This window comes from Hirsutella rhossiliensis, assembly GCF_020360975.1.
Source record: "Hirsutella rhossiliensis strain HR02 chromosome Unknown scaffold00002, whole genome shotgun sequence".
In the NCBI taxonomy this organism is placed as follows: domain Eukaryota; kingdom Fungi; phylum Ascomycota; class Sordariomycetes; order Hypocreales; family Ophiocordycipitaceae; genus Hirsutella; species Hirsutella rhossiliensis.
In genome coordinates, this window is record NW_025408668.1 from 5,975,838 (window position 1) to 5,993,254 (window position 17,417).

A 17,417-nucleotide genomic window follows, 5' to 3' on the forward strand; every position below is an offset into this window, starting at 1 on the left:
TTGTCTGGAGGGGCAGGTGGTGGACTTGACGTCGGGGAACAGTCGGTAGACACTCGTTTTTCTCGCATAGCACCGGAGTTCGAGAGGCCCTTTGTTTTGACCCTCTCGTTGGCCTCGACGGCAAAGTCGGGTGGACATGCATAATGGAAAATGGAGCGGGATCTGCGCATTTGGCCTGCTAGGTAATGACGTTTGGGCGCGGCGCCAGACTTGAGGCAACGAGAGAGAAGACGCGCCTCGGCATGATTGAAGACGAGCACACGAGGGCATCTGACCAAAGATTATGGATTTAGAGGCCGATAAAGGGCATCTGACAACGTGTACATGTACTACTAACGAGACGTGGCTAAGATGATATCATTATGTCGGCTGAGCTGATGCTTAAATGCTTAGGAGCTGCCTCAACGAGTAGCTTCTCTGTAGACGGACTTTGTGTACATTGCTCGCGAGAGTCTGACGGTGGCCTCTGCACGAGGGGGCTTTCTGCGTGTACTCTGTAGCGCAGTCGAGACTTTTATCAATAGCATCATCGCACTCACGCACCCCACCCTGCGATCAAGCCGGAAAGCCCCGCGTCAATCCGGTCATCGCAGAGCACAGCACGCCACCCAGAGGCATCTCGCAGACCTGGAGAGAGTTCTTGTCTCCAGTCGCTTACAACCTACGCCGGTCGAAAAATTGCGCTCAAAGCAGCAAGGCCAAGGAGAGGGAGAAGGCCAAGGCAAAGGGCCAATGTCGTCGTCAGCATCCTCGACGGACCCGCCGGCGCCCGGCCGTTTCAGCTCGGCTCGGCAAGCGGCCAAGCCGTGGGCGTCGTCATCTCCCCCCAAATGCGCGGCCGGCGTCACGACGGCGACGGCGAGCGCGCAAGCCGTGCACGCGCACCCGACGACGACGACAGCGAACACGGAGCCCGGGCAGCTCCAGCCGACGCTGCCGTCGGCGGAGACGCAGCGGCAGGTCGGGGAGGCGCGGGCGGCGGTGGTGGCGTCGATGAGCAACATGCTCGACGCGGAGCTGCAGAGCCGCGCGGCGATGCTGCACGAGGGGGCGGCCGGGCTGGAGCGGCAGGAGCGCGAGGTGGCGCGGGCGACCGAGGCGCTGCGGCGCGAGCGGGAGAAGCTGGCGCGCGAGGCCGACGCGGCGGCCAAGAAGGTCAAGGAGCTGGGCAACGTGCAGAACTGGGCTGAGGTGCTCGAGCGCGGCTTCTTGGTCCTCGAGGAGACGGTTCGGCTGGCGAATGGTGGTGGTGACAGTGGTAGTGGGAGCTGTAGCTGCAGCGAGTGCGGGAGGGAAGATGATGATGAGGAAGAAGAAGATGATGATGATGGAGGCGGAGAAGACGTCATGGATTTGGACAAGGACGAGGCCGACGGCGCCCAGCAGGGCAAGGCTTACGGCCACGACGTCGAGGGCGGCGTCGACGCGGACGGGACGCGCAGCGCGTCGTCCGGGGCCAGCCGGAGCCTGCTGGAGCCCGACTCGAGCACGGGCTCCGGGCGAGCAAAGGGCTCCGAGACGGCCTCGCTCTCAACCGAGTCGCTCAAGGACGTCGACGGGCGGCAGCTTGGGGAGGCATGAAGGGCGGCGAGGACAGGCGGCCCCATGACGGAGCGAGCATCACGACACACACGCGCATACGAATAACGGCCGGGGTTTTGGAGATGCCACTGTATCTAGCGAACTGACTTGTTGTGTACTATTTTGATTTACATTACCTTTCATCTTGTTGCATCTCTCCAAGTCTCATCCACCGTTTCAATCCGAGTCGCTCAAGCTATAGACAAACCAAACCCAGGACCCTGTCGTCTAGCATCCTGTGACGGCCTCTCCAACATGCATCTACACGCAGCTACAGGAGACCTGGCAAGAGCACAAAACGCTTCTTCTTGTACTTGTCGCCAAACTCCTTGCGGTAGGCGCTCTCTTTGCCGCGGGCCCAGGTGTACATCTGGACGACGCCGACGGAGATGAAGAGGGCGACGGCCCAGTCGCGGCTGGCGATGACGATGCCGACCCACGACAGGATCTCGTACATGTAGTTGGGGCAGGTGACGAGGGCGAAGCCGTAGCCGGCGGGGATCTTGCGCTCGGTGCCGCCGGCGGAGCGCAGCGACGACAGATACAGGTGGACCAGGGCGTTGCCCACCTCGCCGAAGAGGTAGACGGCGGTGCCGACGGCGTCTACGACGGGGACGTGGGCCGTGGCGGCGAGCGAGCGCGGGCTGTAGACGGAGTAGGCGCACAGCAGGCCGGACAGGGCCCAGTAGAAGAAGCTGTTCTTGGCAATGTTGAAGACGGGCATGGTGGCGGCCGAGAACTTGTGGACAAAGAGCGTCTCGAGCTCGCGCTTGGCGAAGTGGGCCATGATCATGGCAAAGGTGAGCCACTGCGTCGACGACATGGGGCCGCGGGCGCCGGCGTAGATGTAGGGCCGGGCGACGACAAAGGCGGCGTGGACGAGCAGCGGGCCCAGGTACTCGACGAGGAAGACGGTGCGCCAGGCGACCTGGGGGCCGAGGTCCTTGACGAGCACCTCGGCGGCGGCGGCGGGCTCACGGGCGATGCGCGCCTTGCGGTCCTTGAGCGTCTTCTTGGTGGCCGGGTCGCAGAGGCCGACGCGGTTGTGGTCGCCGAGCCGGGCCTCGCGCGCGATGAGCACCTTGACGTCCTCGACGGTGGCATCGGCGGGGACGTCGATGGAGGCGGGCAGACGGGCGACGGGCCGCGAGGGGGCTGCGGGTGAGTCGTCAATCAGCACGCCCATCCAGCAGCAGAGCCTCGAGGCTGTGGAGGCGGGGGGGCGGGCATACAGCGGTTGGTCAGCTTGAGCGTCACCGTTGGAGCCATTGTGGCGGGCTTGAGGAGCACTGGATTAGGGCAATGTTGGTTGTCTGGCGTCGATGGATTGACTTTTTGCGCCCTCGCCCGCCCTCCAACTTAGCCGTCGGGGGAAATACGGCTCTGCGATAATTAAGCAGCATGTCGTACCAGGTAGCATCACGTGGCACCTTTACTGCGCACTCCGTACTTGGTATGCACGTCGGCTTAGAACCAACACATTGCAACCGGCCGCCGTGCTTATTCCTCCAGTCTCCTCCATCTCGGGCCATCGAGTCCTCTGCCGGCTGCATGAGCTTCATCGGTACGGCAGCAGGAGACGGATCCATTCAATATGCCCAACGGCCTTGACTGGCTGTTCCTCCTGGGCTGGCCACGGCGAGGCCGACGAGAAAAGTGAGGACAACAGCAGCATTTTGTGGCGACGTGCAACACCTAAAAGCAACTGTAGACGGTTGCTGTGGCTGTGTTAGTTGTTTGCGAATCAATGTTTCGCGTCGAGCCGGGCCCCTTTACATATATCTCGACGCCTGCCTGGCCAGCTGTGTAGCTGCTGAGGCTTGGTCGTGTTGTGATGGCTTCAAGTCATCGAGCAACCACCCTACCAGTCTCATATGAGTAGCACGAAGTACTGCCTATGCCTAGTCTCGTACGATGCCTTGGGAGGGATTATACCGAGCGCCGCATGCCCCGGCCCGGCTATCCAGTGCCAGTATTGCAGCTCGCTTAGAACGAGAGTGAACAGTGCAGTATATAAGCCATAGAATCCCCAGGCATATAAACCCTCTTATGGAGTCTTGCTGGAAATCGCTGCCGCGAGCTCTGTATAGGTAATATCAGAGGGCAGTGACTTGGACCAGCCCACCACCCAGTCTGCTTCATTGACTCTGCTTGTCCAACTCGTGGCTGTTTCTCCTACGGGTCAAGTAACACCTGGCTGCTATAAACAGACATATATCACTTAACCGTCAAACGCCAAATAGTGATTAACACTCCTTTCTTTCCATTTGACTTTCGGGTTCTGTTTGCCGCAATTCTCCAGATAGAGCATATAACAAGCAGAATATACCTCTCGGCGCAACTCTCTAGAGCCGAGGCATAGTGGAATTGTGATGCCATCTTATCAAGAGCCCACTCGAATTACAGCCATTCCAGCTCAGTGTTTTGCCTCACGCGCATGCCCTGTACTGCCTTGTAGTGGGTCGCTGCTCTGCATTTGCTTGTCAAGGCTGCTCGGTGCATGCCCAGATATGAGTGAGTCTTTTGTCAGTTTCCGTAAACGAACAAGGTGCTCTGCTTATGGGCGTGTTCTCGTGCCATGACCAAGGCACGAGTCGCCGCTCGACATGGATGCGGTATCTAGGTCGAGATCCGATAGATCAACGGGCTGTCTTCTGGTGGAAATACATCGGCACGAATAAACTATGATAATCAGACTGCCCAAAGACATTGACTTGGGCACAGCACCTTATACTGTCAGGTTAGAATCCGGCCGAGCCTAACTCTCGTGGACATGTCCATCGTCCAAAGTCGGCGCCGTTCGGTAGTGACGTTTGGCAAACACAGCACCTTGTGCCGCATCATGTCTCTTGCAGAACATACCCGTGCAACCTTGACGCAAGCTATCTGCACAGCACCGGTAACAGCTTCCTCCCCCGTCGGGTAAAAGGCCGTGATAGCTGGTTCCATGTTACGGGCTACAGCATTCGACAACTTCCCTTAGCCTCTGCTCAATACACCATGCACTGTCCAAACACATTTGACCAACCGGCTTCTGTCAACCTCCGTCGACGGCGCTTCTCCAGCAATGGACGAGTGTTGTGTGCGCTGTATTAGCCTCAATAAACAGTAATCCTCTGTATCTGAGTTGCTCATGCCTAGAGCCTGTCGAAGCCATTGCTCGGCGCACATCATGCCTCTGCGATGCGACAACGAGGATATACGCATCTGTTTGGCTGTCCCATATTTTCTCCTGCGACACAATCGCAGGATCTTGGCCTTTTATAAAATCATCCTAGGCAGTGGCCGGAAAGCTGCGGCTTTGGTCCCTGGCCGTGGCCCAGAGCACCCTCCCCGTTGCCGGGCAGCGACCAGGGCTTCACTCGTCGGCTCTCTTCCCAAGCCATGCTTTCCCATCACTTCAGACTCCAAAGCTGTGATTCAACTTGGCTCACTTTCCTCCTGGCTCAACACCAGAAGACTGTCTTTGGCGGTTTCGAGCCCCCGCAGCCGTCTCTGTTCCTTGGAGCGCCTCGTCAATTTTCATCCGATGCCCATCTCTCTTCTCTTACCCCCCGTGCAACGTGCGTCACTCTCGCTTGGTTTCTCGCACCTCAGCCAAGGTCAACACGTGCTTGGCTGGTGAAAATTTCGCCCTGAGCCATCGCCGCCCCAATCTCCCACCAAGCTCTCATCCCGACGCCGCTATCCGTCCACGGTACGCTGTGCATACCGCACGTCGTCGTCGTTGACCGAGGGCCGTGCTCACCGATCTTCTGCGCTGTGCGGGACATTGCTTCGTCCTCTTGTCTTCGCCTCATCGCCGCCACACGTGATGCCGCGGGTTGGGAGCCTGGTTTGCCAGTCACCCTCGCCTCAGTGTTTGCACCTGGCTTCCATCGGAGAGTCCCGCTCCGCCCGCTCTCGTCCCTCTGGGACCGTCACTGCTTTCGTTACTCAGCTCCCAAGAGCTGCTGCTGCACCGAGGGTCAGCCATGAATCCCCTCGCGACCGAGTTCACTCCGTTAACGAGCCCCAAGACCAGAATGTCGCAGCTCGCAACACAATCTTCTCAACAACAGGCCGAGGAGACTCGTCATCTGGCACCCTCTTCCGTGTACCGTTTTAAGCAAGAATCCATTGGCTCGGCATCGACCGGCCAACTCTTTCGGCCGCATCTTGCACATCCTTACCACCTCGCTATTGCACAGGACGGAAACGCGCTGTTTCCAGATGGTGTCGGCGGCCAGGGCGCACCAAATGACCCTTGGAATCAGCACTATCCTCTCATCAAACATCCTGACTGGCAAGAAGCTGCTCACCGCTTCCCGGAAGCGCCCTTCAACCTCACGAATCAGAGCTTCGGCATCGAGGTCCCAGATGACGCTCCAAGTCTGATGGCAGAGAGCAACGGGAGAAACACACGTCCTGTCCCGTCCCAAGTCGGCCTCAATCTCCGACCCGCTTTAGGGGTTGGCGAAGCGGACTCGGGCAGCTCGTACACAACAGAGAGCCTGGCACAGAGTCACAGCACCGTGACACAATGGACCCCTGCCGTGCACCAGTATTATCCCGGCATGGAACACCTTGGGCTCTTCGAACACCATGATCAATTCTTTCCAGATAACCAAGAGGCCGACAGCTCAACAGTGCGAATGGGAGTGGCGACGTCGGCGCTCCGGCGTGGCTATACGCTGGCGGAGCAAGTCGAAGCTCGAAGCCCTCAACCCCCGCCTCGGCCGGCATATGGGCAAGATTTAGCAGCGTCGGGACCGCAGCAGATGCCATATCCAGGGACGTTGGTGCCTCCTCAGCCCGGCCCCGACACCTACGATATCCCCAGCGCCCAGCATGTGCCTTCTTCTTTGGACTTGACGGACGAGGACTGGCCTCCGCTCCAGCCCTCCATAGCCAGAGCAGGCTCGGATCTGCAGAGTTGGAGCCAGCGAGACCGGTCGACTTGCCGACTCTCGCGCTCGGGGAGGACGCGCCGCCAACGGCTGCAGCAGGATGTCAACCTATTTCAGCTCGGCGATAACCGGAATGAAGTAATCCCTTCGCAGAACCGTCTCGACCCGGGCAGCGAGCTGCAGAGCTCCCATGAACACCCGCTGCAGCAAGTCCAGCCGCGAAATGACCCCCGACCGGCACTTCAATCTTCAGCCCCGATTTCGACCGCCTTGGCGTCAGCTCCCCCGATGGAGAACTCGGCACCGGGAATGTCTCCACATAGCCCGATGCAGGTGTCATCTGTGGCATCGGTGGATCGCGACCGCGCTGCCTTGGCAGATACATCAGTGCCCCTGCATGGTAAGCCCATGGCGCAGAAAGGAGTTGACGACCATCAGAACCCATTTCCGCCGACGAAGCAGAACCAACAAGACACGTTTCGTCGACATTTGAGAAATTTCGAAACACTTGCGCCGAATCACAGTCGTGAACGGACGGATGATGAACTCCAAAGTCGTGGCACGCTCTACCCTCGAGATGTTGAGCTGGGCTTCGTGCAAAAAGCAGTAATACCTCGACACCACATTGCCTCACCAGGGCCGCCTGATGCGCCGCAACCACACGATGCATCTTCTGCAAATGACCACAAGCTCGGCGACGTATCTTCCCAAGACTTTGATGCTCGAGTGATTTCTGCCGAGACGGCCGCTTGTCGAGAAGTAGCCAGAGCATCCGAAGCCGAGGCTCAGTCGTCTCGCACACGCGCCGCTTTTGAGCCGGGATCATGGACAAGTTCGAAGAGGTGGGTGAGCGAGGAAATGAAGGAACGCCAGGCCTTTTCGAAGATGATGAACAACCTACGGCACATAGGGGCGGAAAGATCGCCCTGCATTCCGCAAAGCATGACAGAGCTGGCAGCCTTTAAAGCAGAAACGGCCGAGGAGAATAGGAAGCAGTTGACGCGAATAGTCAGGAGACGAATAGCAGAGCTGGAGATCAGGAAAGACCTCTTGCAGATGGGGTCGAAATGGACTGGCACAGGGATTGACAAGCTGCTTTGGGGGAGGCGATTCCAAGACGGAGCATCGCCTGTTTTCGCCTCGGATAACTGCTTCAGCGAAGACCTTGCTGGAGAGAGCGACGCCCGCGTTGACTGGCCGTCCCTGACCGAGCTGAAGGAAGAGGGCGAGAGACGAGCAGGGAGATATCGCCGTTGCTTGCCTTTGCCTCGTCTGAATGCCATCGATCCGAGACTTTTGGCAGCAGGGAATGCGGATGTGTTCCATCCCGATGGCACCATACGCTGGCAGGCAAAAGCCGTGAGCCCCAATCGAGCATTCGTCATGCCTGTTTCTCCCCCCGATATGTCGACTGCGGGAGAAGACAATGACGCGAAGACCTTGCCTGCCGAGGACACCGAGTCTAAGCCGAGGTCCCGCGAGCTGCCCGAAGATTCACAAACCACAGTCCGCAGTTTTGTGCGTCGTTTTTGGAATGAACAGAGCAGCTCAGCCAAAAGGATGTCGACGGAGCAAGGCAATCAGTGAAGAAGTTTCGCATTTCCATCGCTCGGGAGAAGGGTTCGCTAACATGGGACGAACTAAAGCAGCCCAAGAAATTGGCACAGGATAAACGCCGGGCAACGGTGGTTTGCTTGGTCGATCAAATGAGCGTTCGAGATTTTCTCCTTTCGCAGGATAATTGGAGCTTTCTGGAGTTTTTGAGGCCATCACCGCGGGCCCAGAGAGAGTCGCGGGGGGGGACCGCCAACGGACCTTTGCATGGAGTGTCGGTGCTGAGGTGAAAGATGTAATAAAAAGAACATAAAGAAGGCAGTCACGTCACCAGATAGTGAGCGCATGAGAGCATGCAATGTAGAATAGAGAATCCAAACATGAACTCGGTTTTTTGGCGACGGTGATTGACTGCGCTTGGCAGCACAAAGTAGAGACAAGAGAGCATCTGCTTAGTAAGATGGTTCCGCGAACTCCGTCGGTCGGTCGGAAAAACCTCCCGAACCGTGAAGCCCTGAGCAAAGGTACGTACCCCGAGCTAGCGAATGCCCCATGCCCACAACCACAATTTTCGTTGCAATTCGGCTCTGCTTTGCTGCAGCGTAAAGTTTCACTCCCCTTCACAACCCGCCAACTCGATTGCACTGGTGATCCCCGACTTCATCAGGTAAGAAACCCCGAGGTGCCGCACGAGAACACTATGGCTGCCATGATGGCCTCCCAATCATCACGCTCGATTACGGACGATTTCGATCCATTGCGATTTCGTTCACGGGCTGCCGGATTGGAGTTGGCCCTCTCATTGCCGGACCGCCCCGTCTCCCCAACTGCCCGCCTGCCCCCATCGACGACTCCTCGTCGTGCGAAATAAACGCTGACCTGTTCCTCTCCTCCAGAGCTCGCAATCATGGGTATCTCGCGCGACTCCCGCCACAAGCGCTCCGCCTCCGGTGCCAAGCGCGCCTTCTACCGTGCGTAACAACTCGAAAGCCCGTATGCTTCCTTCTTTGGGACATACGTTCTGACCTTCTGCAACAGGGAAGAAGCGCGCTTTCGAAGCTGGTCGCCAGGGCGCCAATACCCGTATTGGCGCCAAGCGCATCCACACTGTTCGCACCCGCGGCGGCAACCACAAGTACCGCGCCCTCCGCCTCGACTCGGGCAACTTCGCCTGGGCCTCCGAGGGCTGCACGCGCAAGACCCGTGTCATTGCCGTCGCCTACCACCCTTCCAACAACGAGCTTGTCCGAACCAACACCCTGACCCGCAGCGCCGTCGTCCAAGTCGACGCCGCTCCCTTCCGTCAGTGGTTCGAGGCCCACTACGGCCAGAGCATCGGCCGCAGACGTCAAAAGGCCCAGGCTGTCAAGGAGGGCAAGGTCGAGGAGGAGGTCAAGAAGAGCAAGTCGGTCGAGAAAAAACAGGCTGCCAGACACGCCGCTTCGGGCAAGGTCGACGCCGCCCTCGAGAAACAATTCGAGGCCGGTCGTCTGTTCGCCATCATCGCCAGCCGTCCCGGCCAGTCGGGCCGCTGCGATGGCTACATCCTGGAGGGCGAGGAACTTGCATTCTACCAGCGCAAGCTGCACAAGTAAGCGGAGGCAGGGTGGTCGGTGGTTGTCGGCCTTCTCGGCATGGTGTTATACGGTTTTCTCGTGGTCTTGTCTTAGTTCAGGGCATCAAGAGCTTCACGTCGGAATGGGGCCCCAGGGAATTGCAAAATAAATCTCATACAATGAGGATTCGTGACCATGGCATTTTATCTGGCTTGGGCGATCCGTTGACTTCTTTGCGCAATGTCTCGCCAAAGCAAGCGGCACAGGCAGGCATCTAACACGTCACCGCGCCGTGAAAACAAGTCCTTTTGTTTTGCGGATTCAATCTTCTTCCAAGACACCAGACATACACCTGTACGTCATTTCATTCTTCTTTCCCACGTTTAAACTTCCCCTGGTCGCGCAACAGCCCGCCTTCTGTCCGCCGTCAAAGCCCACCACCCAGAACATGCTGCGCTAGATCATACAGCTAACCCAAGTCTTGGATCAGGAGGGGGAGAATGAAACATGGAGAGAAGAAATCGGCAAAGGGCCCCAATGGAATAATTTGTACGCGAATGTTTCGATAGGAGTACAAGTCAGTTACTTTCTGCGTGGCCCAAGACGTGAAGGGATTTATCTGCAATGTTACGCAAATTGGCGCCTGAGATCAGACCATTTACGAGTAAGCGTCTCGTGTTGGGAGTTGATCTGCGAGCAGAGTTAGCATTGGCCCAAGGTCTGATAAATGTGCATCCAGCTCGTCTTACCTCGGCGTACTGCATCTTGGTTTGGACCAGTTCTTCTTCCAATTCCGCCATCTCTTTTTCCAGCTTCTGATTCTCAACGTGAACGTTTTCGTTTCGTTTCATCAAGTCGTCCCTCTCCAGTTTCCACGACTCCTCGATCTCGGCCGGCTGCTTCTCAATCACCACCTTGAGCTCGCGAACTTGGCCCTTGAGGCTCTCGTTCTCGTCCCGGAGCTCTTCGTTGCTGACCTTGGTATGGACTAGTTCCGTGGCCAGGGCGGCTTGCTCGCGGTCGCAAACCTCGACCCGCTCCTCGAGCTTTCGGACTTTGACGGCATAGCCTTGATTGGCAGCCCGAAGCTCCTGTAGCTCCATCTCCCGATCGCGCTCGGCCCTCGTTTTCTCCTCCCACTCAGCGGTGTATATTTTCAGGGTCTCGGGTGTCATTTTGACTTCACATGCGTCTCGGACGAACTGGTCTGCCCTATACACCTCCTTGTCCTGGCTTGAACTCGAGCTGCCGAAGAAGCCATTCTCGAGGAGACTCCCCTGACTCGGATCCTTGTCGATGTACACGTCGAAGAGCTTGTCCTTGAGATGAGTCGTGAGCTGCTGCATATCAGAGATACCAAGTAGCGTCGCAGCGTTCTTTTGCATGAGAACAAGTCCGAACCGAAGGACTGCCGATAGGCCCTCAGAAAGAATCAGATCGTATATGCGAAGCACCAGCTGCAGCGGGAAGCGATACGCGAAGAGCGTCAGAAACCACTGCGTGGCGTATAGATGCGGCGAAATACCCCGTCGATGCAGATGGCAGTACAGCGCAGGCTCAATGTCTTCCAAGAGGCGTTCAAACTGATACAAATGCATGTGTAGTCCGGGCATGTCCTGAACAAACAGGTCGCGCAAGTGATAGTGATTCATTAGACGAACGAGGAGACAGAAAGCCTCTTGCTCCGGCATCTGTGGTTAGGTCAGCATCTGGGCCAATTGGCTCGACATCGACACTCACATTGAACAGCAATGGCATGATTAGGAAGTTCATGCCTTGGGCGTAGCCGACGGCGTCGTCGTACAGAGCATAGGCTTTGCATACGCCAAATAGGCCCTCTTGAAGCCCGGCAGCGGCCGCATACTTGGAGTAGCTCGTGCGAGCGCCAAGATCGCGACGTATTGTCTTCTCCAGCTTCTGCAGCGCCGCGGCGGCCTCCTTGTCCTTTTTTTTTCGCTCTGCGGCTGCGGTCGCTTGCTCCTTTGCCCCGACCTCTGCGCTTTTGTCCACCTTCGGGGACGAGCTCCCGTTTGTGCCCGACTGTTCCGAGTGTACAGACGATGCCGAGGAAACTACCGCGTCACCGCTCTGTGTGCTGAGGCTGCCATTGCTGATGGTGCTTGCCGTCGTGCTGTTGCTGTGCCGGTCCTTGTGCTTGTCTGTGCCTCGGGCGACAAGCTCTTGGTAAACTGACTCGAGACCCTCGTTGTTGCTTCGGGCCAGAACTTGCCAAATGACTCCACGAATAGCGTTCGGGATACCGATCGCAATTGCCTTGTTCAGTTCTTCAGCGCTCGTCCGTGCCACTGCTGCTGGACCCTCGTAAACAACGGATTGCCATAGGTCCCAGTCGACGCGAGTATCCGGCATCGCTGACGGACCAGCCTTGATACCCGATACCGTGCCCGGAGCCAGATCATCGTTGCGGCCGGGGACTGGCGAAGGAAGGGGTACCGGGACTTCTTCGCTTTGATTGACGAGGCCCAGAGCATCGCTGGCTTTGTCACTGTCTCCTCCCAGAGGCAATGTGCTGACTTCCTCCTGCATCCGTAATGCCTTGAATCGGTCTTTGAGGCTCTCGCGATTCGAACCATTGGCGCCGTCCTCGTTCTCCTCCTCGAGTCTGCTCAACATCATTTCCGGATTGCTTGTCATGGTTGCAACAGAGCTCGCCGTGTTCCTTCGGGGGGAGGACTGCGTCGGGGGCGATGACTGGCTGTCCCTATCCTTAGTGCTTGAGGTATTTCGAGATAGCCACGAAAAGGGACTGGTGAGCTTTCGGGTCGGTGGGGGAGGATGGGCTGCTGGTGGTGGCGGGGAGGCGATTGCGGCCATTGACGGCGCGGAGCTCTTTGAGGGCGATTCTGCTGGAGGGGACCAGGGCATGGAAGGGAGGGCTCCGGTGATGCTATTTAGAGATAGCTTCTTGCCGGGCTGGTGGTCTTTGTCGGCAGGACTCTGGGGCTCTGCGGGAACATGAGCTTCCAGGTTCGGCAAAGGGGCAGTTCCACGTGGGCGGCCGGCAGAGAGACGGTTACCTTGAGTCTTGTCTGCTGCTTCGTCGTCCAGGTTGACATTGTCGAGATTCGAGGCGTCTGATATGCGGCTGGAGGGCGGCGACGATGGACGGCGGGACTGGCGCTTGGCCTGGGACTCGGCCGGGCTTGGCGGGTCGGCCTCGATGGTGTGTGTTTCTGTGCTGTCCGTTTCGCCGGGGACTTGGCTCTTGGAGACGGTAACGGAGACGGCTCTTTTGGTCAGGGAGCGGACGGACACGGCGTCGACGGCATCTTCAAACGAGTCGTGCTCCTCGACAGCCTGCCTCGTCAGCATTCAATTTGCAGCGCTACAGGGACACGTTCCGAGGCGCTGGCTGTCGTGCAACTGCGGCGTCCAGTCAAGAAAGGGTGGGGGAGCGACGAGTTGTGAACGTACCATGTCCTCGTCTGCAGTCGACAGTCTCAGCTCGCCGTTGTTGTCCTGGGGCTCTTGCGCCAGCGACACGGCGTCGTCGCCCTGCTGCGACATTGCTCCCTCGATATCTCGCAGGGCTTCAAAGATGGTGTGAAGTTGGATGACCTCGGGCGGCAGCCATCAACGAGGGGAGCCTCGTGGCGCCAGAGCGGTCGTGACTAGAGGAGGAAGGGAGGCTCTCGATTATTGTGGATGGTGGGATGCCGATATCGAGCGTGTCTGTGGTTGGAAAAGGATGCCGGTGCTGAGCACAATCGAGTTGCTCGTCGCCTTGGGGCCTCTGTCAGATGGTTCTCGAGGGAGGGCGCGAAGAGGGGCTGGTGGCGGGCGGGAACCGGCGTCGAGTCTGCTGTTCGTGACGACGAGACGATCTGTGATTAGGGGCACGCGCCGTGGGCCTCGACGCAGCATGAGAGGTTATTTTTGACGTTTGTTCATTATTTACAATGGAGAGGGACTTTGTTTGCCGCTGGCCACCAGGAACCGCGAAACAACGGGTGTTGGGTGGGGTTCCAGCGGCACCAGGTACGTACCCACAGTGGCGCGTTGGCTGGCTGTCCGGCAACAACACTCCGTGCTACGTGTGGCGAGGCGGCACTTTACTGGTGAAAGGCACCTGCCCGCGAGAGCAGGTGCTTGCCTCAGCAGCCCTACCAGTAGATTCCAGCACAGTATCAAGAATGAGAGGCTCTATTTCCTACTGTATTCGAGGCATCAACATGCCTTGGAGCGATCTACTAGTGCCGAGGCAGTAAGGTAGTTTTGCACAGTATGTACTTGGGGAGGCGCCTACTGCCACCCAGGCGAGCACTGCCCTGCGTGATGCAGCGTCTGCGCCGTTCCTCTCACCCGTAGGGCACCGCCAGGGGCCACCCTCGCCGAGGCGCAGCCTTGCGTCCCTGCCTCGCAGTACCTACTTGTACATGTACTGCACTGATTATCTGGTCTTTTGAAGCCAGCTTGAGGTGCAGGCTGCACGAGACAAAAACAACCCCCCTCGTCGTCTTCGGCAAGGAGACCGTCTGCTCATGTCAGGGGGCTCAGGGGCCATTGCCGCCACTGTCCAGCCAAGCTTGTACATAACCGACTTCTCCCTCGACCCCCTTTTTTTTGGCCCGGCGCGCGAGGAATGCACTTTGACAACGGTTGTCGCTCCTATTCGTCCCACGGGCTGATGGAACAATGCGTGTTCCTCCACAACCAGACTCTGCCCTGCTCAGTCCGCGTCTCATGATGGCCCGTGTAGTGAACCCAGATTTCACACTGTTTCGTGCTGCACTGTACTGTACGCTCCGCGCGGGCTGCATCTATTTAAAGTAAGAGTACGGATAGCAGTGGAACGTCGACGCACTCAAGGAACATGCTTTATCCTTCGGAAATAAGCGTGGGAGAGGCCGCCTAATCGTAGCCTCTACCAAGCATTTAAGCAAACCGTTTCTGCTCAGCCTCGCGGAATTAATGCCTGGAAAATCCGTGTCGATCAATGCGAAGGCCGTCCTTCTGGCAATGTTCGGACGACTGGCGGCGCTAGAAGAGGACCCTTTGGCAAAAGCACAACGTTGTATAGCTTCGTGACATCGAGAACCCAATTCGACGCCACCAAGGATTATGATAATGCCGGTTTACAGCAGCCCGGATGCGCTTATTATCAGCGGCCGTCGTTTCACCTCGCAGACGTACTGTGGTGGATATCAGGCATGCGGCGAAACCGGTGCTGGGTACTTCCTGACTTGGGTTCGCTCTCAGGTACCTAGGTACCTAGTTAGATGGGGAGCTGTGTGTAACTACCCCCCCCCCCCCCCCTTTCGCCGCCTGGTCTATTAGTATCAGTTCTCTTCAGCGCGTCATCCAGAAGACTTGCTCCTGAACTTATTGGAACGCGGCTTGTATCCGTCCTTGATTCACGGATCATAACTCAAAAGCGCCCCGGTAGGCGTCAACCCGCGAAAACTCCGCCGACGGACTATGCATGCTACATGTAGGCGGCGAAAATCAACGTCACGCAAGCATGCTCGAGGCGTGGAAACGGCGGAAGCCACGGGTGGTAAATATTTGGTCTTGCGTGCAAAGTACGGACTGTATGGTAGTTGAGCAGCAACGTGGCACTTGCAGCCAAAGGTCTCGGTTGCTGCTCGGATTAGACGCAGAATCCGTCCTCGCGAACATAGGCACTGTACGTACTCTGTACAGCACTCGAAGGCACAAAGTCGGAACCTGCACGAGGTATGCGCGGAGTTGAGCATGCAGCTGTGGGAGTGGCATGCAGCCGCGTCAAAGTTGACCCGAGGCGCGCCCGCTCCTCATAGTGGGGGCTGCGTGCGGGACTAGCTTACCTAAACACAGCGTCGACGACCAGTGCTCCGTGAAGCACCCCCTACCACCGCACTAACAAATTCACCGTGAGGTCATGGAGCACTGGCAGCTAGTCGCTGCTACAGTGGGGACAAAAGTTCCGGTCAATGACGCTAGCGCGTCGCGTACGCGCTCCCACATTCCAACCCTTCCTCTTCAAATCACCATCATGCCTTCAAAATGAGCCCAATTACGCCCAAAAAACACTGGAGCCCTCATAAGAGGACGAAGATTGTGACCCTCTTTGATTGCGGCTTCTCAGCTGCCCTCGTCGGCGTCAAAGAGGACGTTTCTCCTAGAGCTGTCTACGGAATCGTCAGGCGTTACAGGACACAGTCGAGTGCGAAATCTTTGCCGCGCTCTGGGAGACCCTCAAAGCTCAATGACACCCATAAAGATATATCTTTCGATGCATCGCGAAAGACCCTTTCATCTCGAATGCTCAGCTTCTTCGTGAGGCTTCTCTAGAGTGTTCTACACGTACTTTAACACGGTACCTTCGACACCATGGCATACAACATGTACGCGCTCTTCGACGTCCAAAATTAACAGAAGAACATGCTGCAAAGAGGCTACAATTTGCACTACAATACCATCAAAAGCCAGCTTCCTTTTGGCATACATGGATTTTCTCTGATGAGACGTCAATCGCTCGTGGGGACGGCGAGAGACAGAAGTGGGTTTTGCAATTCAGTACGTCTTAATACCCTTACTTCAAAAATCCTCCTAATTGCAAAAAGGGGGATAGATTAAATCCGAAAAACGTACAAGCAAGAGGAAAACCTACTCGACATTCCCAGATGTTTTGGGGCGGCTTCTCCTTTAATCGGCGGACTTCTCTTACACCAATGCTAGGAGACCCCGACTCAGCCCGTGGTGGCGTTACTGCACGCCGTGTGCTCGAGACCTTACAAGAAAGCCTACCTACAATTGCAGAGCCAGGCTATACATTCGCCCAAGATAACGCCTCAACACATACGGCGGCCATTGTGCAGGCGTGGCTTGGCTGCTGGGTCGAAGAAAACAGGGTAGATTTGGTCGACTGGCCGCCATATTCACCTGACCTAAACCCCATAGAAAACGTATGGAAGCTGCTTAAAGAGAGCATTATGGAGACTCACCTGAGCTCTCAGACCTTCCAAAGAACTATAGCTCCAAGCAGAAGCTCTGTTTTGCAGCGGTTGGAGCGTGGGAAGACCTTGAAGAGGATACCCTCAATCACCTAATAGAATCAATGCCTCGGCGCCTTCAAGCTGTTGTGGCTGCACGTGGCTGGTATACCAAATACTAGCCGAAACAACAATAATCTCCACTCAATTCTCTATATATTTATATCTTCGGCTTCATAATTGACCTTCATTTGGCAAAGTAATGTGCTGTTGAAAAGAGGGCTCTGATGCGGCGTTGTGGTGGGTGGGCCGGATTGACCGGAACTTTGTCACCCCTAGGCACCCGCTCCACCACCGCCCGCCTATTACGCAAAGACCCACCCGACCATTCTGCCCGAACCTGCACTGAACGTGCGACCTGCAGAGCAAAGCACTTTCTTTCCCTCCCGTCACGCATCTTCTCTCCTCCACATCTCCGCCTCTTCCTCACACTGCCAGGTCTCCGCGCTCGCACGCATCCTCGTGAGTTCTGCACGAGGTCTATCTCGCCGGCATCGCCCGCTGCGCCCATTTGACGCTCAGGGAAGCTTGTCTTGAACGACCTGCACTCGTTCTCGAACTTTGTGTCCCAGCATCATCGGCGACCTGTTTCCCCCACCAACCACCCAGCTGCCTCGCCCTTTTCCGTCCTCCATCGCCCTGGTCTCTGGTATTTGAGGCTAGCTGCTCGTTTGGTCGGCCCGGACGATCCATCTTTGTCAGAGCCCCCTGGTACCGCATCCCTCCCAAAGCGTTACGGGACGTCAACGCCCGCCATCGCAAGTTCTGCTCTTCCACCACGACCGAGGACTGTGCGGCCATAGCATCGAATAAAAATCAAGGAGCTGTCCGGCAGAGGGCAC

At 57.2% G+C, this 17,417-nt stretch overlaps 5 protein-coding genes across 5 annotated transcripts; 3 read left to right on the plus strand and 2 right to left on the minus strand.

Moving 5' to 3' along the window:
- Positions 1-732: 732 nt before the first annotated feature.
- On the plus strand, positions 733-1,581 carry HRG_02308 (GCN5-like protein 1 (GCN5L1) domain-containing protein; the record flags this gene model as incomplete). Its single annotated transcript, XM_044860779.1, has 1 exon — positions 733-1,581. One exon carries the CDS (start codon positions 733-735, stop codon positions 1,579-1,581), a length of 849 nt encoding a protein of 282 aa, XP_044724412.1.
- Positions 1,582-1,852: 271 nt separating this feature from the next.
- On the minus strand, positions 1,853-2,850 carry HRG_02309 (3-oxo-5-alpha-steroid 4-dehydrogenase domain-containing protein; the record flags this gene model as incomplete). The annotated part of the gene is made up of 2 exons (XM_044860780.1): positions 1,853-2,736; positions 2,814-2,850. 2 exons carry the CDS (start codon positions 2,848-2,850, stop codon positions 1,853-1,855), a joined length of 921 nt encoding a protein of 306 aa, XP_044724413.1.
- A 2,705-nt stretch (positions 2,851-5,555) lies between these two features.
- HRG_02310 (uncharacterized protein) lies at positions 5,556-8,057 on the plus strand (the record flags this gene model as incomplete). Its single annotated transcript, XM_044860781.1, has 1 exon — positions 5,556-8,057. The coding sequence occupies one exon, from the start codon at positions 5,556-5,558 to the stop codon at positions 8,055-8,057; it is 2,502 nt and encodes an 833-aa protein (XP_044724414.1).
- An 874-nt stretch (positions 8,058-8,931) lies between these two features.
- HRG_02311 (ribosomal protein s8e domain-containing protein) lies at positions 8,932-9,619 on the plus strand (the record flags this gene model as incomplete). Its single annotated transcript, XM_044860782.1, has 2 exons — positions 8,932-8,995; positions 9,063-9,619. The coding sequence occupies 2 exons, from the start codon at positions 8,932-8,934 to the stop codon at positions 9,617-9,619; spliced, it is 621 nt and encodes a 206-aa protein (XP_044724415.1).
- A 588-nt stretch (positions 9,620-10,207) lies between these two features.
- Positions 10,208-13,108, minus strand: HRG_02312 (rab-GTPase-TBC domain-containing protein; the record flags this gene model as incomplete). Its single annotated transcript, XM_044860783.1, has 6 exons — positions 10,208-10,270; positions 10,330-11,271; positions 11,321-12,227; positions 12,294-12,546; positions 12,619-12,898; positions 13,016-13,108. The coding sequence occupies 6 exons, from the start codon at positions 13,106-13,108 to the stop codon at positions 10,208-10,210; spliced, it is 2,538 nt and encodes an 845-aa protein (XP_044724416.1).
- Positions 13,109-17,417: the final 4,309 nt, after the last annotated feature.